Genomic DNA, 25,530 nt, shown 5'->3' with positions numbered 1-25,530 from the left:
ACAGGAAGTTGTTACGCTCTTGCTGGAAGCGCTGTGCTTTACGGAAGTACCATTCACATGCTAGTACGTGTTTTAATTAATTGCATTTCCTGTGACTTTGGGCTAACTAGCCTGCACAGATGTCCAGACTTTATTTAGAGAAGCTTGCGCATCTTTATGAGCGCTACCGGGATTATGTGACCCGGAACCCGGGCGTTACGGCGCAGCTGGAGAGCGCAGTGCGGACTCTGTCATATCTAATAGCAGGTCAGAGGCTTTGTGGAAATGAAATTAAAATGATGCTGAATTTGTTATTATTTTACCGCACTAGTTTTATGTAGCTGCCCAGGACCCTTACGCAATTATGGGACGCGTCCCAAACAGCAAACTATGCAACAGTTTTTGTCACAGTAGTCAATGTTATGAAAAGTTAACGTCAGTATTTGTTGTACACAGTAACCTGCGGTTTGGGACGCAGCCATTAACTACTAAGCAGGATGACAGGGATGGAAAAACTTTTCTAACTTCTGTTTTATTATCACAGGCCGCTTTTCAGATTCTCATGAACTTTCAGAGTTGGGTAAGATTCACTTCTATAACATTTATATTATTAGTATTCACTGTGTTGCATTGTGCTGTCTTCCTTCAGTTCCTTACATTGTACTAGTACAACCCCAATTCCAAAAAAGTTGGGACGTTGTGCAAGCTGTAAATAAAAACAGAATGCGATAATTTGCAAATCATGGAAATACTTTATTTCACTGAAAATAGTACAAAGACAACATATCAGATGTTGGAACTGAGAAATGTTATTGTTTTTTGAAAAATATATGCTCATTTTGAATTTAATACCAGCAACACATTTCAAAAAAAATTGGGACAGGGGCATGTTTACCACTGTGTTGCATCACCTCTACTTTTAACAACACTCTGTAAACATTTGGGAACTGAGGAGACCAACTGCTGTGGTTTTGAAAGACGAATGTCCCATTCTTGCCTGATGTATACAGTTTCAGTTGCTCAAGTTTGGGGTCTCCTTTGTCATATTTTGCGCTTCATATTGTGCCAAGTGTTTTAAATGGGAGACAGATCTGGACTGCAGGCAGGCCAGTTTAGCACCTGGACTCTCTTACTACGGAGCCATGCAGTTTTAATATATGCAGAAAACAGTTTGGCATTGTCTTGCTGAAAGAAGGAAGGCCTTCCCCGCAAAATATTTTGTCTGAATGGCAGCATATTGCTTTGAAACATGTATACATCATTCAGCATTAATGATGCCTTCCCAGATGTACAAGCTGCCCATGTCATGTGCACTAATGCACCTTCATACTATCACAGATGCTGGCTTTTGAACTGTGCACTGATAACAAGCCAGATGGTCCCTCTCCTCTTTAGCCTGGAGGACATGATGTCTAGGATTTCTAAAAATAATTTCTAATTTTGATTCGTCAGACCTTGGGACAATTTTCCACTTCGCCTCAGTCCATCATAAAAGAGCTTGGGCCCAGAGAAGGTGGCAGTGTTTCTGGATATTGTGTATATATGGTTTTAACTTGCATTTGTGGATGCAGTAATTAACTGTTTTCACAGACGATGGTTTTCTGAAGTGTTCCTGAGCCCATACAGTGATTTCCACTACAGACATGTCTGCTTTTAATACAGTGTCACCTGAGGGCCTGAAGATCAGTCATCCAGTGTCAGTTTTCAGCCTTGTTTCTTGCATACAGAGATTTCTCCAGATTCTCTCAACCTTTCAATGATATTATGTACCATAGATGATGTGATCCCCAAATTCTTTGCAATTTTACATTGAGGAACATTTATTCTTAAATTGTTGCACTGTTTGATGCAGTCTTTCACAGAGTGGTGAGCCCCTCCCCATCTTTACTTCTGAGAGACTGAGTCTCTCTGAGATGCACTTTTTATACCCAATCATGTTACTGACTGTTGCCAGTTAACCAAATTAGGTTGGGTTTTTTTTTTTTAGCATTATACAATTTTGTCAGTCTTTTGTTGCCCTGTCCCAACTTTTTTTGAAATATGTTGCTGACATCAAATTCAAAATGAGCATATATTTTTCAAGAAACAATATTTCTCAGTTTCAACATTTGACATATTGTCTTTATACTATTTTCAATGAAATGTAGGTTTTCCATGTCTTTCAAATCTTCACATTCTGTTATTTATGTTTTACGCAGTGTCCCAACTTTTTTGGAATTGGGGTTGTATAACAAGTACAGCTAGTATTTTCCCTATTCTCTCTCACCTGATTTATTAAACATTGCTTAATCATTATATTTAAATTAAAATATTAAATATGCAAGTGTTGAAGAAAATGCAAGTGTGATTGGTCTGACACAACACAAAAAAGATGAGTGTGGCTCAGGATGGATAGGTGTGTGTGTGTTGGGCGAGTTTGTCTGAGCTATGAAATATAGTTGGATGAATCGTAGCTGAGCGGAAGAGCTTGGCGTCTGATGTTCTGTGTGTGCTTATTGGACCAAAAATGCATTGCTGCCAATAGGAGAAAAAAGGATGGATGTCGATCATTGTTGATTTCAGAGATGTCCACAAGCGCTGGCGACTGGCAGGTTTCTCCACCTATACAGACGGTCTGCACCAGCTACTCGATCCCAGGGGGAAAAAAACTTGCCTTTCAATATTCGAGCGATTTTATATCATCTCCACTGCCCGTAATTTGCTGCAAATCCAATTATTCCACCACGAAATTGTCTTCGATTCAGGTCTAGCATGACTGGAAGCGACCCCTTTTTTTTTTTTGGATCGATTCTCATGCTATGATTGGCTGAGCCGGACCACGTGTGTGAATTCAATTTTGTTCTCAGTTTATTAGATTAGAAAGTATGAATGACAAGTAAACTTAAAGACAATAATTAGAAGAGTCATCATTCTTTATCTAAGGATTATTTTCATAAACAGAAGCTACCCGGTGTGTCTGTGTCAGCCCTGTGATGACCTGGCGACTTGTCCAGGGTGTACTCCGCCTTTCGCCCGTAGTCAGCTGGGATAGGCTCCAGCTTGCCTGCAACCCTGTAGAAGGATAAAGCGGCTAGAGATAATGAGATGAGAAGGTACCCGGAGTGCCTAAGTTCCCATAGAGATATATCGTCCCTTAAGTAATGCTTCATACTTATAAAGTGCAAATAACTGTGTGCAAATATTTATGCTGAAATTAAAAGTATATGATACACAATACCACACCAGAGTACATTACATATGCACCAAATAAACTCTCGGTGTAGTTATGTTACAGAGCCAGGCACCATAAGACAGAGGGTAACCGAGAAAGCCAAGTACACACACATCTGGAGGGAAATTTCATACATATTTTGCAGGGAAATGGTTAATTTATTAGCTGAGAACACACCAGAAGGCATGTAAATTTCAAAATTTTCTGGGGGTGCATGCCCTCAGACTCCCCTAGCATTAGTGCGCCTTTGGTACGCCAAGGCAGCTTTGCTGCTACAAATTCCAGAGCCACATAATTTTTTTTTTTTTTTTTTTTAAGCCAGCTACTTCAGATTTTCTGGAGAACCTTGTTGATTTCATGTGTGTATTAAGTACTGTTTATGAAGCGTGACCGAGCAGGAAGACTTTGATTTCGAAACTCCATGCATTTATGTGGGGCAGAAAAAATGATAGAAAAATGAGAACAAGTGTATCTTTAAAAAAGATGTATACAAGCACGATGAGGAAGTTGGTTTGGGGTCAATATCTCAAACTGCGGGAGAAGTATGGCAAAAAAAAAAAGTGGTGTGATGGATAACAATGGTGTCCTTTCTTTGTAATCATACTAATAATATTTTCTTTATTAAATTGACCTTTGCTATGCAGCAATTCCTGATCCTTATAATGCAGAAGGGCAAAATATGCAAGTAAAAATGCCATGCAAAATGTGCTCTTGAGCAAAAGTATACCCCAAGTAAGAGCTTCTGTGATGTTTTTGAACACACATTTTAATAGTTGATTATCCACGTGTATTAATTAACACTTTTACTTGGGTTAAATGAGGCTTAATAAATGAAAATGCATGTTTTAGCATTTTTTGTTTTATTGGGTTTTTTTTTCCAGTAAGATAATTTAAACAAAGCAGTGAGGAACACTAACATTTTAATATGTTGTTACCCTCCTGACTTTCTCCATTAAGGCTAATTTAATGATTATTTCCTTTATTCCCTGTTTGCCAGTTTAAATTACAAATAAAAACACAAGGTGCTTGAAATCTGTTGACTTAACCGGCTCTTTCTCTGTCTAAACTGGACTAAATCACACAGATATTACCTTGTGATTAATCTTCATGAGCCAACATGAAACACATTGAACTTAACCACCCTCGGTAAACTATGAAAGTGCTACTACTCCATTGGAAAAAAATAAAATTCAAACCCCTTGAATGAAATGAGTTTTTGGGTGCTTTCATTTTGCTCAAGCATTGGCCATGTTGATAACAGTGATCCACATTGATAATTATTCATAATTGTTTAGGTCAATCATTTTTTGGGGGGCTTTTTTCACCTTTTATTATTGGATCGGACCGTGTAGAGACAGGAAATGAGTGGGAGAGAGAGACGGGGAGGGATCGGGAAATGACCTCGGGCCGAAATCGAACCCGGGTCCCCAGATTTATGGTATGGCACCTTATCCACCTGAGCCACGACGCCCCCAGGTTTATGTTTATTTATGTTTAATAAATTTTTGCAGGTCTACTTGTTATTCATATAACCCGACAAACACAATTTTTCTCTCAATTAGTCATGTAACAATATATCATGCAATGATAAACTGCGATACAAATTATGACGATTTTAGTTTTTCCAAGCTGTAATTCCATTGTTTAGACAACAGGCAGTCTAAATAAGGTAAAATAGCAGGAATAGACGTGACTTCAGCATAGGTGGAAGAAACACGCCTGTTTTCATGGCATTACACAAAGAAAAACATCTAAAATGGGAAAGAGCTGTTGTGTGATTGACACTACAAGCAGATTTAACAAGAAATCAAAGCTTTCTTTTTACAGATTGACAAAAGCTAAAGAAAAGAGAGAAAAAAAATTCAGCTAGTAAAATTGTCATAAGTTTATTAAGAAAGCATGTATTTGTTAAATTTTTCATAAAAGCAATATTTTAGGTAATACAGGGCTTGACATTAACTTTTTAATCCACCTGTCCAGTCAGATAAGCATCAAGATTTTTCACGTGTCCTGACTTGACCTTTTTATTACTATGTATTTACTAGTTCAATGAAAGAAAAGTAGTTAATAAAAGTTTATCAAAAATCATGTATAGTCATGATGATCATTATGCTTTAATGATTTATAATTTTTCAATAAAACTCAAACTGTAACAGTAAACAAAACCTATCCAATGTCCCATTATAGTGCATGTGTTGTTCTAACCCATTACCTGATCTGCCGTTTTAAGTTAGACTCACCCAAATTCAAAGCTTCTGGAGGAAATAAAGTTAAATCTTGATTAATCCAGTAAAACTTGAATTATAAATTAATTTAGTGAAATGAAACTCTGGCAGCGGGGGTGTGGTCAAGCATCGGTCTGTGAATGGAGGGCGGAGTCACTGCACCTGATGGGAATTAACCTGTGTTTGTGTGTCTTCCCCAGTGACCGTGCCCTATAAGAGGAGAGGGAAAGCGGAGGAAGGGAGCTTCTCCCCAACCTGGATACTTGTGTGCGTGCGTGTGTATGTGTAGCTTAAAGCTGAAAAGCTACAATAAAAGAGTCTTTGAGAACTCAGTTCTGGCCTGCCATGCTTCTGTGCTCCACCCACCTAGAAGAACACTTGCAACAGTGGTGCTGAAACCCAGGACGGAGCGCAGGAGAGAACAGCCCCATGGAGTCCTCCCCCTTCAAGGACCTGATCCATGCCCTCGCCACGGCCCAACAGAGCCAGCACCAGGCGCTGGTCACCCTCCGGAAGGAACAAGAGCAAAGGTTCGAGGCCCTGGTGCTGGTGCAGCAGGAAGATCGCCAGGCGTTCGGGCACCTACTCGCGTTGGCGGGGTCCACCACCGCCACGGGCCCTCCCCACCTCACCCTAATGAAGGTGGGCCCACACGACGACCCCGAGGCCTTCCTCGCTCTCTTTGAGCAGGCAGCAGAGGCGTGGGGTTGGCTGGTGGAACAGTGCGCGGTGCGCCTCCTCCTTCTGCTCACGGGCGAGGCGCAGCTGGCCGCGCGACAGCTCCCCGCCGACAGCTGGCTGGTCTGCGCGGACCTCCGCAGGGCCATCCTCCAGCGCGTGGGTCGCACTCCAGAGCAGCGGCAGCGCTTCCGTGCGCTGCGCCTGGAGGAGGTCGGCCGGCCGTTTGTGTTTGGCCAGCAACTCCGGGACGCCTGCCGCCGGTGGCTGAGGGCCGACAACCACGACGCTGAGAGAATCATCGATCTGGTGGCGCTGGAGCAGTTCGTCGCTCAACTTCCGGAAGGAACCGCAGAGTGGGTCCAATGCCATCGCCCGGCATCGCTGGATCAGGCCATTGAGCTGGCGGAGGACCATATAGCGGCCGTTCCAACGGCAGGACCGCGTGTCTCCCCTCCCCCCCCCCTTGTGTTCCTCGCCCTCGCCCCATTCCCCCACCGTGGAGGCGGGGGCCGGCTCCACCCCAGCCGGCCCGCCTTACCCGCGGTGTCCTACCGTTTCCTACTTCCGTGTCTGTGTCTCCCTCACTCCCCCTCAGGTGAGTGATATCCGGAACACCGGTGCAGAGAGAGAGCCTGGGCCAGTGTACTGGCACTGCGGGGAGCCGGGACACCTCCAGCATCAGTGCTTGGCGATGGAGGTGGGCGCGGTGGTCTGGATCCCTGACGCGCCAGGAACCGACCTCGATTGGGCCAGAGCGTATCGCATACCACTGAGTATCCAAGGGGATACGTGTCAGGCTTTGATGGACTCCGGCTGTAATCAGACCTCAATCCACCAAAGCCCGGTGCAAGACGAGGCATTGGGAAGAGCACAGTTGGTGAAGGTGTTGTGTGCACAGGGATGTTCACAGCTACCCTTTAGTGTCGGTCCACATTCTATTTCGAGGGGAGAAATTTAGAGTACAGGCGGCGGTTAATCCTCGCCTTCCCCACTCGATAATTTTGGGGACTGATTGGCCGGGATTTCAGGATTTAATGACGCACTTGGTGAAGAGTGGGTCCTGCCGTAGTTCAGCGGGGGGAGGTCCCGGTGTGGCATTGGTGGGAGCAGCTGTCACAGAGCCGTCTATGTCATTACCGTGTCAGAGTGAGGAGCAGCAGGCTCCTCCTCCCTCTCTTGGGGAATCCCTCACGGATTTCCCATTGGAGCAATTGCGAGACGAGTCTCTGCGGCATGCGTTTGACCAAGTGAGGGTAATCGATGGTCAAACGCTCCAGCCAGACGCCACCCTGTCCTTCCCCTATTTTTCCATTATTAAGGATGGATTATACCGAGTGACGCAGGACACTCAGACTAAGGAACAAATAACCCAACTTGTAATCCCAAAGAGCCGCCGGGAATTGGTATTCCAGGCGGCTCACTTTAATCCCATGGCTGGACACTTAGGGCAGGATAAGACAGTAGCCCGAATAATGGCCCGGTTCTATTGGCCAGGGATTCGTGGCGATGTCTGTAGGTGGTGTACGGCGTGCCGCGAATGCCAGTTAGTAAATCCAGTGGCCATTCCAAAAGTGCCTTTGCGCCCTCTGCCATTAATCGAGACCCTGTTCGAAAGAATTGGGATGGATCTCGTTGGGCCATTAGATCGGTCAACACGAGGATATCGCTTTATTCTAGTTCTGGTGGACTATGCAACGCGATATCCGGAAGCAGTGCCTCTTCGCAATATCTCAGCACGCAGTATTGCTGAAGCACTCTTCCGCGTTATCTCCCGGGTCGGAATCCCCAGAGAGATTCTGACTGACCAAGGCACTACGTTTATGTCAGGCACACTGCGCGAACTGTATGGGTTACTGGGAATCAAGCCGATCTGCACCAGCGTTTATCACCCACAAACGGATGGCTTAGTCGAACAGTTTAATCGCACCCTCAAAAACATAATTAAAAAATTCGTAAGCGAGGACGCACGCAACTGGGATAAATGGCTCAAACCCCTGTTGTTCAGTGCGAGAGGTCCCACAAGCCTCCACGGGGTTCTCCCCGTTCGAATTAATATATGGGCGTAAGCCATGTGGCATTTTGGATGTGCTACGAGAAAACTGGGAGGAGGGACCTTCAACTGGTAAAAACGAAATTCAATACGTTATTGACCTGCGTGCCGAACTTCACACACTCGTGCACCTAACCCTGGAGAATTTGCGGCAGGCCCAAGAACGTCAAGTCCGCCTGTACAACAGGGGCACGCGCCTTAGGGAATTCACACCGGGAGACAAAGTACTCGTGTTATTGCCCACGTCAAGCTCTAAATTAATCGCCAGGTGGCAAAGACCCTTTGAGATCACACGGCGAGTCGGGGACGTCGACTGTGAGGTGAGGTGACCAGACAGGGGTGGGGCGTTACAGATATACCACCTCAATCTGTTAAAACGTTGGAGCGAGGCGGTCCCTGTGGTGCTGGTGTCGGTGGTTCCAGAGAAGGCGGAGCTGGGGCTGGAGGTTCAAAAGGGAAAATCGGCATCACCCACTGCTCCGGTCCCCTGTGGAGCCCACCTCTCCCCGACCCAGCTCGCGGAGGTCGCCCGGTTGCAAGCAGAATTTTCTGATGTGTTCTCGCCCCTGCCCGGCCGCACCCATCTCATAGAACACCACATTGAGATGCCCCCGGGGGTAGTAGTGCGCAGCCGCCCTTACAGACTGCCCGAACACAAGAAAAAGGTGGTTCGGGAAGAACTCGAGACCGTGCTCGAAATGGGCATCATCGAGCAGTCCCACAGTGGCTGGAGCAGTCCGGTGGTCTTGCTTCCCAAGGCCAACAGGTTGGTCCGGTTCTGTGTGGATTAATAGAAAAGTCAATGCGATGTCTAAATTTGATGCGTATCCAATGCCTTGTATTGACGAGTTGCTCGATCAACTAGGCACAGCTCGTTTTTATTCGACACTGGATTTGACAAAGGGATATTGGCAGATCCCCTTGACTCCACTATCCTGAGAGAAAACGGCCTTTTCCACACCGTTTGGCTTGCACCAGTTCATCACACTTCCGTTTGAGCTGTTTGGAGCGCCTGCTACGTTCCAGCGGCTTATGGACAGGGTCCTCCGCCCCCACGCCACCTATGCAGCCGCATACCTGGACGACATTATTATTTATAGTAATGACTGGCCGAGGCACCTAAAACACCTGAGGGCCATCCTGGGGTCGCTGAGGCGAGCAGGGCTCACAGCCAACCCGAAGAACTGTGCGATTGGGCGGGTGGAAGTACCGTATCTGGGCTTCCACTTGGGCAATGGGCAGGTGTGTCCCCAAATCAATAAGACAGCAGCGATTGCGACCTGCCCAAGACCAAAAAGGGCGTGAGACAGTTCCTGGGGCTGGCTAGCTTCTATCGTAGGTTTATACCTAATTATTCGGACGTCACCAGCCCACTGACTGATCTCACTAAAAAGAGGGCACCAGATCCGGTCCAATGAACGGAGCAATGCCAGCGGGCTTTCTCTAAGGTAAAGGCTGCACTGTGTGGGGGGCCACTGTTACACTCCCCTGACTTTGCTCTCCCCTTTGTTTTACAGACGGACACATCGGACAGAGGGCTGGGGGCTGTTCTGTCCCAGGAGATGGAGGGGGAGGACCGTCCAGTGCTGTACATCAGCCGCAAGCTGTCGGTGCGCGAGGGCAGGTACAGCACCATAGAGAAGGAATGCCTCACCATCAAGTGGGCGGTCCTCACCCTCTGTTACTACCTGCTGGGGCGCCCTTTCACTCTCTGGTCAGACCATGTGCCCCTCCAGTGGCTCCACCGTATGAAGGATGCCAACGCACGGATCACCTGTTGGTATCTGGCACTCCAGCCGTTTAAGTTCGAGGTGGTCCACAGGCCGGGGAGCGCAGATGGTTGTGGTGGACTTCCTCTCCCGTCAAGGGGGGGGGGGAGTCAGCTGCAGGCCGGACTGCTCCCCGGCCTGAGTCGGGTGGTGGGGGTATGTGGCAGCGGGGGCATGGTCAAGTGTCAGTCTGTGAATGGAGGGCGGAGTCAGGGAAGGTAAGTGGCAGAATCACTGCACCTGACTGGAATTAACCTGTGTTTGTGTGTCTTCCCCAGTGACCACGCCTTATAAGAGGAGCGGGAGAGCAGAGGAAGGGAGCTTCTCCCCAACCTGGATACTTGTGTGTGTGTGTGTGTGTGTGTGTGTAGTTCAAAGCTGAAAAGCTACAATAAAAGAGTCTTTGAGAACTCAGTTCTGGCCTGCCGTGCTTCTGTGCACCACCCACCTAGAACACTTGCTACAGAAACCAAAAGAAAACAAGTTGGACATAAGGGAGACAATCACGTTGTTAGATTAGATTGTGAATGAAAACAAACTTTTAAGTGACTCTGGCACTGTCGTAAAATTCCCACGAAATATTTTAACGACATTTGTGATTAATGTGAACCATACAAATGAAAAATACAATGAATATCCGAATGAAATGAACATTCACCCCAGATATGTATTTTATTGAGGTATTTGATCGCCATTGCTAGTTCTTCTTAAATACACCTATTGGTGCACCTGAACACATCATCAGTGATGTAACCTCGGGTGTTTCGGGTCTTTCAACATCAGACACCCTCACCCAGGCGACTCCACTGTGGTTGATCAGGCCGCGGTGTGTTCAGGTGGCATTCACTTGTCCCCATGGACCTTCTCTATTTATCCAGAGCCATTTCCAGGCTTTCTCTGCTGCTTAGGTGATGTTCTTGACGGCTCTGCTCCTTGCTCCTCCTGTGATGCCCAGTACACTGAGTGCTTTGTGGAGTGAGTGGCCCACAAATCTTCTGTAGCCTACTTCAGTGGGCATACACCTCGCCTTCCAGCCCTGCTCTCGACAGTCTGCCACCATATGTTCATATGTGGTCTTCTTCCTTTCATGGGCCTCCCCCAGGCGGTCCTCCCATGGCACCATCAGCTCCATGATGATAACGTTCTTGATGCTGTCTGAGACCAGAAGGATATCTGGCCTCAGGGTGGAGCAAACACTGTGCTGCGGAAATCTCAGCTGCTTCTCCAGGTCCACTGACAACTGCCAGTCCTAGGCCGTAGCCAGGATCCCTGCTGCCGCCCTCATATCCAGCCCTCAGCTGCTATCCTGCCTTGACAAATGCTACCGCTCGTGTTGTGTTGCGCACCTGGCTAAAGCTGCTGATCCCCTTGCTGATGGCTTCTGCAATGGGTTTCAGCGCCAGGTGTATCGACCCTGGCCGAGTGCTGTCAGGCAGGAGCTCAGGATGTGTTCCAATGTCCCTTTTCCTGAGCACAGTGAGCAGTTCAGGGTCTCCACTTTGCTCCAGGTGAAGCGGTTTGCCGGGCTAGGCAGGAGGACATACGCTGCCCGAATCAGGAAGGTGATGCGGTGTGGCTCAGCCTGCCAGAGGTCCGACCAGGTGACTTTCCAGTCTATGGCTTGCTCCCACCGCATCCATGCCCCCTATTGCCTTACAATTTCGATGAATTCAAAGTCTAATAATCAATGATTAAATATTACGACTTGGTTATTTTTACACACGCACCTACTGTACTCGACTTACCCAGAATTTCGTAAACAGTAACTCAGCCAGATCACTGAGGGGATTGAACTAGTTTTGTTGTAAATTTATTGATGTAACTCTTGAATAATTGTTATATAAATGATTTTCAGCAAATATTCAGCTCGTCCCGTCAGACAGGCAGATGCAGATTTGACTTGTCCGAACCAAATATTTGGTTGTCCCGGACAGCCGGACTAACATTAATGTTGAGCCGTGTAATTGGCTATTATATTTTACAAATATGGATAAATTTTTGTTGGCTGTTAAAAAAATGAAAAGTTTTTTTTTTTCTTTAGCAAAAGGAATATTTATGTTGATAAAGAATAAGAAAATAAATGTTGCTTTTTTTTGGTGTTTCTTCATTTAATTTTTTCTTTTTCCAAAAAATATAATTAGAAAATTGAATTATGAACCCAATACCGTGGATCATATCGAATAATGAATAGGGTGAATCGTTACATGCCTAGTCTTTAACCTTTGCACCACTGTGGTTCATCAACATGCACTGTATAATTGCACCAATTCCTTTTTTCCCCCATTTTTGATCAGATCAGTGTGCATCAGCATATCTGTATCAGTATACCCGACACTCATCTGATACTATTATTCATCAGATTGACTCTCTCCATTTCACTTACGAACAAAAGAGGCAGGTTGTTTGAGTCATTTGTGATCAGTACTGTTCCAGTATTTCAAGTCAGTATCAGCCTTGTTATTGATGCTCTTGTCTGTGTATCTCTAATTGCATACCATGTAATTACAATCTAATATTTTGTCCTTATCCTGAAACTTTAATTAAAGTGTCTAGACAGTTTAATAATTAACACAATGAGCAAACTTCATGTGTCCTCACGAAACGCAATTTGGGGGAAGCTCTAATGTTTGCTGTATTCTGTAGAATTTGTTTAACTTAAAGAGCTGATGAACATGAACGCCATCCAAAAATTCAGCAAGTAGACAGATTCGTTAAATGACAACTGCTGAAAGCTGAAGTCATGTTCCTGTGCATATTTGTGGTGATTAAAAGCAAAACGTGTTTGATGTAACAGTACAAGCTTATTTGCCAGGATCCTGGATATTAACCACCTGTCACAAGGTGATTAATTTTTGTTAAAATTAACTGTAAGATATGTGTACTGACCCATGGGAATTTGATGTGGAAAATACTACAACTGCTCCTTTAATGCAGCAAGGCCAGACGCAATATATAATTCGAAGCAAATGATTTTTTAAGTGCACTTTAAGGCAGCCATGCAGTCAAACGCATAGAAATTAGAGAATGAGATGAATTAGGTGTGTAAAACTGGGAAACATGAACATGTTAAATTGGAAATGGTGTCAATGTTTCTTTTTTTTGTTTGTTTGTTTTGCAGTGTATTCAGCATCAAACCTGCTGGTGTTGCTGAATGATGACATTCTAAGGAAGGCTCTCTCCAAGACTCTGCCTGTGGTAATTTCCTGTGGATGTTCTTACTCAGTCTCATCCCACTTTCTGTCTTTCTTCATTTCTTTCTCTCCAAGCTTTTTCCTGGCAGTCAGTCCACTTATATAAGCCACTGATAGAAAGCAGGGGGCCTGTGTTGTTGGCATAGTAACGCATATAAAATTGTTTGGAGATGAGCTGTATTGTGAGAGTTGAACGGGAGCAGTGTGTCCTTGGGCCAAGAAGCAGAAGAGTGTGGAAAATCAATCAAGCAAAACGGTGACCGTATTTTGCTTTGTGTAGTGTTTGCTATGTGATGGGATAAAGGGGCAATGTTTGCTAAATGAAGGGACAATCGGCAAAAACAAAATGATGCCAAAGATGGTAAGTGGAAGCAAAGTCAAAAAGGTGCAGTCTCTATGCCTGTGAATGAGGTGTGGCCTTGAGTCTGTCAATTTTAGTGAAGGTGGTTTGGTCTCCATGCCTGTCAGGTCCAGTAAAAGAAGCATGGTATTTGTGCCTTTCAGTCCTATTGAAGGAAGTGTGGCCTCGGGGCCTGTCAGTCTCAGGGTAGGCGGGGTGGCCTCGGGGCCTGTCAGCCTCGGGGTAGGCGGGGTGGCCTCGGGGTAGGCGGGGTGGCCTCGGGGCCTATCAGCCTCGGGGTAGGCGGGGTGGCCTCGGGGCCTATCAGCCTCGGGGTAGGCGGGGTGGCCTCGGGGCCTATCAGCCTCGGGGTAGGCGGGGTGGCCTCGGGGCCTATCAGCCTCGGGGTAGGCGGGGTGGCCTCGGGGGCCTATCGGCCTCGGGGCCCATCAGCCTGAGTGAATGAGCATGGGAACGTCTCCGTGCTAATGTGCCAAACCTCTTTCACAAAAATTTGTGAAATGATGTGCTATTTCTGCACATCTATTTCTGTTAGTCTTATTATGCACTGCTAATAAAAATAAATAAATAAATAGACATTCCAATTAAAATATTCCTGTAGCTATCAATTTTTGGGGAGGCCAGTTATATTGTAGCATCCTTCTGCGTAGCCTCTTTGTATTTTCTTTTTCTCTCGCTGATTTAAGTATGTGTATTTCTGCATACTACATTTTTTTTCTTTGAGTTTCTCAAATACTAGAATTAAAAGCAGTAGACTCGTATTGTCCAATAACATTTTCACATCTATAATACAGGCAGCAATACAACATTATGCATTTTCAAGGTCTTTCGATGTGGTGTGATGTATCACAGTATATCACACCACATCGAAAGACCTTGAAAATGCATAATGTTGTACTGCTGCCTGTATTATCCATCTTTGGCTTAAGTTCCAGTCCTGCCATGCTGTGTTTTCTGTGCAGCAATTGAGTCTAATACTGAAAAATGTGTGTTGGAGCCAAGTATGCTGAGACCTCTTTATTTCTTCATTTGTGCTACAGTGACATATTTATCATTGAGTTTTCCAACCTGAGTGTTCAGAAATAAACACATTTACAGACTGAGCCACTTTCAGTGGTGCAATAAATGCAACACTCAGCCTGGGGCGCAGGGGAAACGAGATGGAATTCATGACCTTCGGCTTCTTTCACACTGGCCTTAATGGAGCTCCATAGAGAAAGCATGAACTTGTATTGAGTTTATGGTGGCATTTGAGAATATTCTGTCTCAGCACTTTTGACCTACACAAAAGCAGCTGTGTGTGTGTGTGTGTGTGTGTGTGTGTGTGTTGTGATAGTCTCTCTCCCAGCAGAGGCTGCTAACTTGGCTTTCTGTCCTGGAATATGTGGAGGTCTTCATTGAGATGGGAGCCGCTAAGCTGTGGAGAGAAACCGGGCGCTGGCTGGTGATCGTCCTCATTCAGATTGCTAAGTAAGATTCTAAGCGCAGCACTCAGGATTATATGATTGACAGCACTACCTTTGAAATCGTCATTATGCATTTCCTCCACATACTCAGAGCCATCCTGCGCATCCTACTACTCTTCTGGTACAAATCTGGCATTCAGACGTCACCTCCCATAATCCCTCTGGATAGAGACACACAGCTGTACAGCAGAGGTAAGAGTGCATATCAATAAAGAGTTACAGAAGTGTTGATTTTGACCTTTTTTTTTTTTCATCATTCTTCAAAATTTTTCCAGACTGCTTCATTTTATTAGCGCGTGTAATAGTTTTGGGGTCTGTAAAACTTAAATGCATACCAGGCAGCCTGCCCCCAATGTTCTCCCTGTGATCTCATGGGTTTCCTCCAGGTTACCTAGTTTCCTCTCATCTCCCAAAAACATGCCAGTGGATAAATTGGTTACTCTGAATTGCCCCTAGCTGTGAATGTGTGTGTGCATGGAGCACTGTGATGAAGAGGCTGTACCCCTGCCTTGCTCTCAGTCTTCCCAGGATAGACTCCAGATTTACCATGATAAAGCAGTTAGTGAGAATGAATGAATGAATGAATGAATGAAAATTGATGCGTGTGAAAGGGCGTCGTGTCTTACATACAACTCTCCCCAATTAGATCAGGGCAGCGTGGAGGAAGACTTCACATTCGTTGGACAGCGCTCAGGGAGGGTTGTGAGACCTTTGAGAAGTGGTAAGAAGTCATATTTCTATCAGAGCACAGTTGTAGTGTATTTGAAATTGAACAGGAAGTTAAACTTCTACAGGAGGCATGCAGCTTAATCCACTAATCTGCTTAACTACCTGATTCATGCCACCAAATCAGTCAGGGGATACAGATCAGGTATTACTGATGGTGCCTTTATGCTTTATATATACATTAACCTTTATGGAAATGTAAACAGATATTACATTGTTTGTAAATGTCATTGTGACAATTTACGGGTGGACCAGAAAAGAGGAGACGGGAGGCAGGCTTGGCACAACTCAAAAAGGGGCACTTTATTTTTCTTCATTATTTCTTCAGCTTTTCAGTGATTTTATGTCAGTGTGCGTGCACAAATACATGGCTCTGTGCTGTGCTGCTCAGCTCGTGCTCTCTGTCTCTTATCTCTCCCCTTGTCATCCTAGCTGCTGCTCACTAACAAACAAAACACTTTCTAGAAAAATTCCGCACAGGTGTATTAAACTTTACTACTCACCTTTCCTGGCTCCGCCCTCCATTCACAAACCGGCACTCGGTCATACCCCTGCCTCCGTAGTCATCAAAAAACCTCAGTCTACATAAAGTCTTAGATTTTCATTGTAAGAGATTTTGTGTAAACCTAGAGCAAGACAGCAATGAGAATGCATAGCTTTGGCAAATTAACGATTGGCGTAGCAAAGACAAACAAAGAGATGCACTGTCATGAGCAACAGAGCTTTAAACAGCATTAAAAGTCCTGTGGGTATATTTCTGAAGGCTCTCCAGTGCTCTAATTTTGAATGTATTTTGCACACTTATATTGATGACATTATGATTTGAATCTATAGGCACTTATAGGTTTATATTAATTTTTAATAAATGCAAATTAACCCTCTGGGGTATGAGGGTATTTTCTGGCACTCTAATGATTTTGGCATGCTCTGATTTTGTTGTCAATTTCAGCAAATCTAAGCAGTATTTTCAAAGTCATATGACTTTATTTGTATTCAGCACAAGTTCAGCTACAATATTATCAATGTAGTATATATGTCATGATATTTAAAAAATAACAGATAAATGAAGATGTTGTAAAAAGAAGTTTTAGAACTGTGTTGGAATGTGTGGGGGGAAAAAAATGACCTTACTCATTGTATCGGACCATTTTGGTCAATTGAGGTGATTCTGCTCAGTCTTAGGAATGTATCAAGCACAGAAACTTAAATCTGCTCCATTGATTTGGACAATTAACTGGCCATCAAAAAAAAATGTTGTCCTATTGTTTTGGGATAAAGGGTTGGGCATTCAATGAGAAGGGAAAAAATTTCCATTCCATGAGAAGAGTGAAAACCCCTCCCACTTCCAACTCTAACTCCTATCAGGTCAACCCTTAATCCCATCAGGTCAAGTCACAATGGGTAAGGTCATGTTTTTTTTCATACATTCCAACACAGTTCTAAAACTGCTTTGTACAACAGAATCATTTATCTGGTATTTGACTTTTTGATGTTTGACTCCATCCAGTATGTCTTGAAATTAACTCTTGCACTATTTTACTCAGTTCATAGCCACAACCAACTCTGTTACACAATTACTCTGTAATTTTGCTCCCACTCCAACTCCAAATTTTACTCTCTAAACTCAAAATGGAGCAAAATTAACTATTTTTAAAAATACTTTTAACTCTGGAAAAATTGCTCAGTCATTTTTCCTGTGTATGCACTACAGCGCGTGCATATCAACCGATTTGCTCATCAGAAATGGAAGAAATATTTACACGTACTTGAGTTGATCTTCGACTGGATTGTGTCGAGGTTAAAAAAAAGAAGGCACTGCTCATCATCAGTGTTGCAGTTCTCAAGATTGAATTGAATCACTGTTGTGAATCATGAATTGATTTGCTGTCCTGAATCATGAAATGAATCATGAATTGAATCGCTGTCCTCAGTCATCCGAAGCGCATGAAATCTGTGTGCCAACTCACAACAAGTTTTACCTCCAAATAGCCTAAACTATGGCTGACAGATTTTATCCTGTTTACGGTGGGCGTTCCCACCGTGAAAGAGAAACCAATTGAAACCGAAAGAGTGAAAGTGATTATCATGCAATTACCATATTAATAGTCTTTTATGTATGCGTGTGTGCTCAGCGCTCTGACTCCAGTGTGACTGAGTAAGGTGACAAGTTTTGTTTCATCTAATTTAGGTAATTTTAAAAACTGTAATATTTGACAGTGGGCGCATAGGAGAGTGTAAAGTTTCTGTCAATGTGTTTATCATGCTTGTATGAATAAAAACTCACGAAGATATTTATCTAAATACATGACCACCTCATTCAAAACCTGTCATGCTTCGCTGGCGACACTCTCGACCCCAAAGTGTTAGATTTGAAATAACTTCACTTTTAACACTTGAATGTAATCTTCATGTTTATATGAGTTAAAATGCAGTGTGTGTGTGTGTGTGTGTGTGTGGTCATACAGTACAGATCAGACAGCGTTTTAAAATGTAAGAAGCTATAGCACAAATAGGGCAGGTGACGCAGATTAGGCATAGACACTGCCAATGCTGCTGTCTGCGTGTTTGTGTATTTTAGTGCTTTGAACTGACAGAACCTCTATTTTCTTCCTTCAGTGTCTTCATTGCAAAGTCGACTGTGGGGCAATCCTCACAGAGAGAGAAAGCGGAGGGAGCAAGAGGAGGACCTACAGGCAAGCCCCACCCCTTTGGGCCTGCAGGAGACTATTGCAGAATCACTGTATATCGCTCGACCCATAGTGCACTGTATCCTAATGCAAACCCATCAGTGAATAATGACTTGACTTGTTTTGTGGTAAATATAAATGGATCAAAAGTATGATGCATCACTCTTTAATCAGTAAAAAAAATTGTTACCATTGGCAAATTGAAGTGGTATAAGAGGAATAAACCACTTCAGGACATGCTGTTGAAGGAAAATAATCAGCTTTGAGGTGCAGGGCTCAATATTAACGGTAGTCCGACTGTCCAGGACAACCAAATGTTTGGTCCGGACAAGTCAAATTTGTATCTGCCTGTCCGACAGGTTGTCCTGTCGAACATTTGTTGAAAATCACTATTTTTATAGTAATTATTCAAGAGTTACATCAATAAAGTTCCAACAAAACTAGTTGAATCCCCTCAGTGATCCGGACGTGTTGTTTATGAAATTCTGGAGAAGCTGAGTACAGCAGGCGAGTGTATAAAAAAAAACAAAACCACGTAGTAATATCTAATAATCGATTATTAGACTTTGAATTAATCGAAATTGGAGAAATGGCGATCAAATACCTCGATAAAATAAATATCTGGGGTGAATCTTCATTTAATTCAGACATTCGTTGTTTTTTTTTGTTTGTTTTTTTTTCTTTTGTATGGTTCACATTAACCATCACAAATATTGTAAAATATTTTGTGGTAATTTTATGACTGTGCCGAACTCACGATTTGTTTTCATTCACAACGTGATCATGTCCAACTCATTTTCTTTTCGGTGTCATTTCTTTAAGTTAATTTATATTTCAAGTTGTACTGGATTAATCAAGAGTTAACTTTATTTCCTCCAGAAGCTTTGAATTTGGGTGAGTCTAACTCTTAAAACTGCAGATCAGGTAATGGGTTTGAACAGCACGCACACCATAATGGGACATTTGGATAGGTTTGTTAAATGTGACAGTTAAAGTTTGAGTTTTATTGAAAAAATGATAAATCATGAAAGCATAATGATTATTATAACTATACCTGATTTTTGATAAACTTTGTTAATCACTTTCCTTTCATTAAACTAGTAAATACATAGTAATAAAAAGGTCATGGTCAGGACAAGTATAAAGTATTGCTGCTTATCTGACTGGACAGGTGGATTAAAAAGTTAATGTTAAGCCCTGAGGTGGTCATAGAAACTTTGCTTTTGTGTCACATTACAACACCCCAATGTTGATTGTTTTCCTATAACAGCACACCCAACACAATTGTGTTTATTTAATAGTGTAGAAGCAGTGCAAGTATTATATTTTCTATTAGGAAAACTGTCAATGTTGTCTTGTTAGGCAATTTTTTTTTTTTCTGATTTTGACCTGTTTGTTGTGGTATTTTGTACCGATATACCCTCACACCTCTACTATTGATAAGGATTCATACTATAACCATATATGCATGCGAATGAGTGAGTGTTTTCCTGAATGTTGTACACTCTCAGTGACTACTCTTGGACTTTGTGGCAGGCGCTCCTGGAAGCCATGGCTCATCTCTGGGATCCTGGAGATAACAAGGTAAAGAAAGCATCCCTTCTCTTTCTCTGTCTGTCCATTAGAACACATTTATTGATTTGTAAATGAGTGTTTTGTTTGTGGACAGTTTCAGTTTGTTGTCTGACACAATGAAGACGCTGAACCGCAGAGAGAGGGCTGAGATGAGGAGACGAGCCTTCCTCCTGCTCTACTACCTGCTCCGCTCACCTTTCTATGACAGATACTCTGAGTAAGTGTTTGAGTAAAGTGTTTATCCAGTTAACCGCTGAATGTAAGCGTATGACGTTTTACATTTATACCTTCCCCCTTGAAGTAAGGTAGAATCCAATTTAAACATAGAGCAGAGTATAGGAGGTTAAGAACCAGACAGTGGTTCTCTTGCAGTCTTGGCATTTTTATATTCAATGTTCTAATCACTAACATGGAGCTTTAAAACTGAAAATGCAGCTAAAAAAATAAAATACACGAATAGTATCACTTTTCATTGGCGATGTGGACACCGTGCCACACTGAAAAACAAAACCTTTTATTACATTCCTCTTGCATCATTAAATCTGTTTAATGAACTTAAACAGATGTGTTGTATGAAAGAATGATGCTTTCCTAGTGAATCTCAATAGCATACTTATGTGAATTATCCAGTAGGTGGCAATATTATCGACATGCAAGAGCTTGCTTTTGATTTTTTTTATTAAGGTATGCACATTAAGAACACAAACACCTCCTGTTTTGTGTCAATGTATTTTCATCATATGAATAGTTTTATTAACATTAACTGAGCGAAGGTCTTTATGGGAAAATATCAGACTGAGGTCTTGACAGTACAAGAAAAGACCAAGGTCTGAGATTTTCCCGTAAAAACCAAGCAAACATGGTTAATAATGAGTTTATTATACGGCTTTTTTATTTCTAAGATTAAAATATACGGTCATTATAATGAGGCGTGACACTGATTGTCTTTTGCGTTTCGGCCATTTTTGATTCCGTTTTTTTTGTTGTTTTTTTTGTTGTTTTTTTTTGGTTTGTTTTTTTTTTGGTTTATTTGTTTGGCATTTTGGTTTTTTTGCGACATTGAAAGCCGGCACCTTGGAAAGAAAGTCTATAATCGCCCACGGGCATTACGGGAAAATACTGCCTGCCAAGGAACCAATCAGAGTGCACGATTTTACCAGAAGTAGTTCATGCTATATAATAACGTTTTATTGCATGACTTTGTTGAAAACTTGATTCTGAGGTCTGCATTCTACAGTCTGACGTGGCTATGAGTAACAAACCATTGCTATAGACCACATCATTACCAGAAGTAAGAATCATTTTTTAAGTTTTAAATTGACATTTTGTGTCAAATTATTATTTTTATTAAAGGACCCATGGCATGGTGGTTTGTTGATGCTTTAAACGGGCTCGTGGAGGTTTCCGGATGTTATATCCGCAGCCTTTCTCGAAATGAACCCTCAGCACGTAGATATAGCCTCCTGGGAGAAAGCCCCATTTCAGCGCTTTTCCCAGTGCGTCGTTTTGCTAATGAGAAGCATGGAGGCGGGGAAGGGTAGCAGGTGGGGGCGGGTCTTATCATTAATATTCATGACATGTAAACGTGTTACCTCTGATTGGCTAACAGCACTCTGACGCTACCTCCAGTGGGTCAGAACAAGCGGATGTGGGTGTCTTACTATGGCGAGAGAGCAGGAACAAACCGCGAAGGGAAAAATACCGCGCGCTGACGTCATTAAGGTGCGACACGAGGAAATAAAATAAATTCAACAAATGTTTGTGTTTTTACTGAACAAACAAATAAAATGAACAAGTGACTTAAAAAAAAGAATGTGGGTGTCTTTGTAAAAACTGTTTTGATTGGCTATTATAACAGAGCATGCTGCATGCTTTTTGGTTTTGTAGCGCAGAGTACCTGGCTAACTGCAGGAAGCGGTTAGCTGCACAGCTAATGTAGCCATTGCAAGGCTAACACACCGATTTTAAAACACGGCAAAACGACTTAACAGTTATACACTTACTTGTTCGGTGTTTGTGGCTGATGCGGCAGGGATGCTTGGTACGGACCCAGGCTTCAGTGACGGTTGATGTGCAAAACCTGCCCTGTACTGTCCCAAGTTGTGGAAACATTCATCATGAAAATGCTTCCGACAAACATACATCGTCTTAGGTAGACTCGACGGCGTATTATTGAAGTAAATAAAATTAAGCCACTGCGTCTTCAGGGGCTCTCCCGTCGGCAGTAAAAACAGACTCTTTTCTGTGTTGTCACATCCATGTACAGCGCAATTTCCATGTTTCGCTCGCTTAGGTGATGCCATGTTGTTGTGTCCTCCCTCTATGGTCTCCTCACTACAACTGGGCGGGCAATTCATACAGTGGGTGGGAATCCAGAGGGGGGGGCGTGGGGATCATCTCCCTTGCTGACGTAGTAAAGGGAAGAGCTTATCAACGCGCCGTTTTGACGCGCCATTCTCAAATGTTGGGCATAGTTTGGTTTACACATTATGAAATTTCTAGCCACTGGGGTGACTTAAGAAGGTCAGAGGAACTCATTTTAATGTTAAAAAACCTCAAAGTGAAAATTTCATGCCATGGGACCTTTAAGTAGCTATATAATAAGCGGGATAATGTACAGAGAGCCAGTCACTGTTGTGAAATAAACCGGTTCAGAGTGATTTCAAGTCCTGCATCAGCCAGTCTAGGTTTATTTTGCGATAATGACCAAGTCGCTGTACATTATCACTGAGTAATAATTCTGAAAAGCCTGATGATTCAACTATTAATGCAGCAGGAATGGATACAAATAGTCGGTAAGAAATCATAAACAGCATTCCTTTATGTGGATAGTAACACCTCCTGGAACAGAATGCTTTTCAAGTCCTTTTCTGTTTATTGCCATGCCCCTGAGTATGGCTTAGGGCTGCGCATGGACAGTGATTGCATTTCAGTGCGGCAGGAATTCAATTTACTTAAAGTTAAAGATTAAGCTCTGTGACATTCACAATCCATCTGTTGATAAGAAAAGAAAAAAGTAGAAGCCAGTCCCTTGACACAAGTATAAATAAATAAACACTGTTGTGTAGAATTTAGTGTTTCTTTGCCTGTTTTCTAGTTTTATTGTTAAGCTGCTTGTAACTAGCTGGTCTCTAGAATAAGAGCTCCTGGGATAACGAACTTGTGTGTGTGTGTGGGGGGGGGTTGATTTTGTTTTTTTGTTTTTTATATACACACTTTGCTTGCAACTTGGCAGTAGACTAAAGGTCTATAATGCCATAAAGCACATGAAAAAGTGAGATGCTCTCTATATTCCTTCACTTTAACAATCAACTGTATGTTTTGAAAAACATTCATGTTTGTTCATCGAAAGTACTTTTTACCGGAAACTGAAAACAAGACAGCTAGCTGAAGTCTTTGGGATAATTACGTGTTGTCGTAACCATTTCTATTTGAGCTGTTTTTGAAGTGTTGGAGGTTTGGTTGATCTAAAAGCTGTTATTTTTAATCTTGAGTATACCCTAGATAGCATTTTTGTAGTCACATGAACTTCTGGAAAAAACAGTACAATATAAGTACAACATACAGATATATGAATGTGTTTATGCATAATGCATGTATTAAACCTGATTAATAAAGAATTAATGAATCTACACAAAATAGCCCGTTATATTCAGGTGGGAAGGTAATATAGTTTGCACAATTTTTGAAATGTTAACATAAGTGTGTTTGCATAAGAATTCAGTCATTTTTAATTCAGAATTAAAAAAGTAACTCATGATGCTACCATAACCATGCTTCATTGTGGGCATGGTGCTCTCAAGGTGATGAGCAGTGTTGGTTTTCCATCAAATGTAGTGCTTTTTGCTCAGGCCAAAACATTCAATTCTGGTCTCTTCAGATCAGAGAACCGTTTACCACATGCCTTTTGAAAAACTCCAGGATCTGAATTAAGGAATTGTTTGTTTTGATCTTATTTCTTCACAACCACAGAGCAAAGATCCTCCTCCTTCTCCGGTTTTTGGCTGATTACATTCCTGGAGTAGGCTTAGTTGCACGTAAGTGAGCTATATTTCTGTATTGTGCTCGGTTAAAGATATGGTGTACACTCTGTACTTTGCCATGGCATAATTGTCTGCTTCCTGTCTGCTCAGGTCCATTGATGGAATACTTACCCATCTGGCAGAAGATCTACTTTTATAACTGGGGTTGAGACTGAACATGCTGAAAAGGTCATACAGGCTTGAACATACAAAGGACTCGGTGTTACATCTGCTGCACAACCACGTGGAGACAGACGTGCATACATGTGAACATCCTGTGACAATCTGAGTTGTAAATAAAGTAGAAGCTCTGTTACTTGACACATTATTTCAGGTTTTTTAGCTAGCATGATTGAGTTAGGATTGTTTTCATAAAGTGGACTGTTAATAATCCAGTACAGAAAATAATTGTATTTTATCTTGTTTCTTTTTGGTTTCAGTTTCCATTAATTTTTTTTTTTTATTCTTTTTGTATAGTACAATTCATCTGTGCCACATTTTACACCACCTATTTGTTCGTTATGTTTCTCATGAGAACACACATTCTGTTCAGTTAGATATCGTTTTTTAAAAAAGAGGAAAAAAAGAGATGATGATGATGATGATGATGATGATTTCGTGTAACAGGACAGTGATTTGAGCTCAGCAAGTGAGGTTGAGGCATTACTGCTGTTGAGATTTTTCCAACTGGACTATTACTATTGGGTTGAGTAGAATTGATAAAAGCTGAATGGACTTTTCAGAGGACATCTATCACCCCTCCTCTTTTTACTTCAAACCAGCATTATAAGAATTGAACTTGATGAATGAATGTCCTCTGTTTTTCACTGTGAACTAACTAAAAGCCTATTTTGATAATTGAGCAAAACTGACTTGTGCAATTACTGGAAATGCTCTGTGATTATAAATATTCATGATTTTATTAAAGGCATCTGAAAGAAAAGAAATCCAATATGAGAAATGGGTGATGGATTTTCTACACAACTTTTATGTATTTAATAAATCAGCCAGTAATGGGAAAAGTAATTTACTTCTTCAGCTTTTTTCTTTCAAAACAGATGGAGATCAGAAGGTTCATTTCATCATAATGGCATATTAAAACACAATGTGGAAGGATCCCACGAGTGCATGCTCAAAAACACTCAGCCCATAACTCAGTCTCATTTAAAATGAGTGTCATTGCATTAAATAAAAACTTTTTTCACATGACTAAATCTAGACTGTTTTTCTCTCTGACGAAAAAAAAGGTCTTCATGCAGTAAAATCACTGACAATGGACAGCTAGGATTGGTGTCTATCTATGAAGTCTTCTGACTGTATTAAATAAGTTTTTATATTTGCATTCACAAAAATATACTAGTGCATCTCAAAAAATTAGAATACCATGAAAAAGTTCCTTTTTTTCATAATTTAATTCAGAAAGGTAAACTTTCATATATTCTATATTCATTACATGTAAAGTGAAATATTTAAAGCCTTTTTTGTTTTAATTTTGATGATTATGGCTTATAGCTCATGAAAATCGATCAATCAAAAAAAGGATTTACAATACAGAAATGTCCAACTTCTGAAAAGTATATTCATTTA

At 42.3% G+C, this 25,530-nt stretch overlaps 1 protein-coding gene across 2 annotated transcripts; it reads left to right on the top strand.

Annotated features, from left to right (window-relative positions):
- pex16 (peroxisomal biogenesis factor 16) lies at positions 1-25,157 on the top strand. Of its 2 annotated transcripts, XM_060923410.1 has the most exons (11): positions 1-246; positions 524-559; positions 13,034-13,110; positions 14,804-14,937; positions 15,025-15,125; positions 15,580-15,654; positions 18,276-18,425; positions 19,858-19,930; positions 20,016-20,138; positions 23,894-23,958; positions 24,055-25,157. In XM_060923410.1, the coding sequence occupies exons 1-11, from the start codon at positions 120-122 to the stop codon at positions 24,111-24,113; spliced, it is 1,020 nt and encodes a 339-aa protein (XP_060779393.1). In that variant the 5' UTR covers positions 1-119; the 3' UTR covers positions 24,114-25,157. The 2 variants fall into 2 exon arrangements, with proteins under 2 accessions (XP_060779393.1, XP_060779394.1); XM_060923411.1 differs by lacking the exon at positions 15,580-15,654.
- The last annotated feature ends 373 nt before the right edge of the window (positions 25,158-25,530 follow it).

The sequence above is a fragment of the Neoarius graeffei genome, chromosome 6 (genome assembly GCF_027579695.1).
Source record: "Neoarius graeffei isolate fNeoGra1 chromosome 6, fNeoGra1.pri, whole genome shotgun sequence".
In the NCBI taxonomy this organism is placed as follows: domain Eukaryota; kingdom Metazoa; phylum Chordata; class Actinopteri; order Siluriformes; family Ariidae; genus Neoarius; species Neoarius graeffei.
The sequence above is the reverse complement of the archived record's forward strand: the minus strand, read 5'-3'. Positions and strand labels throughout refer to the sequence as shown.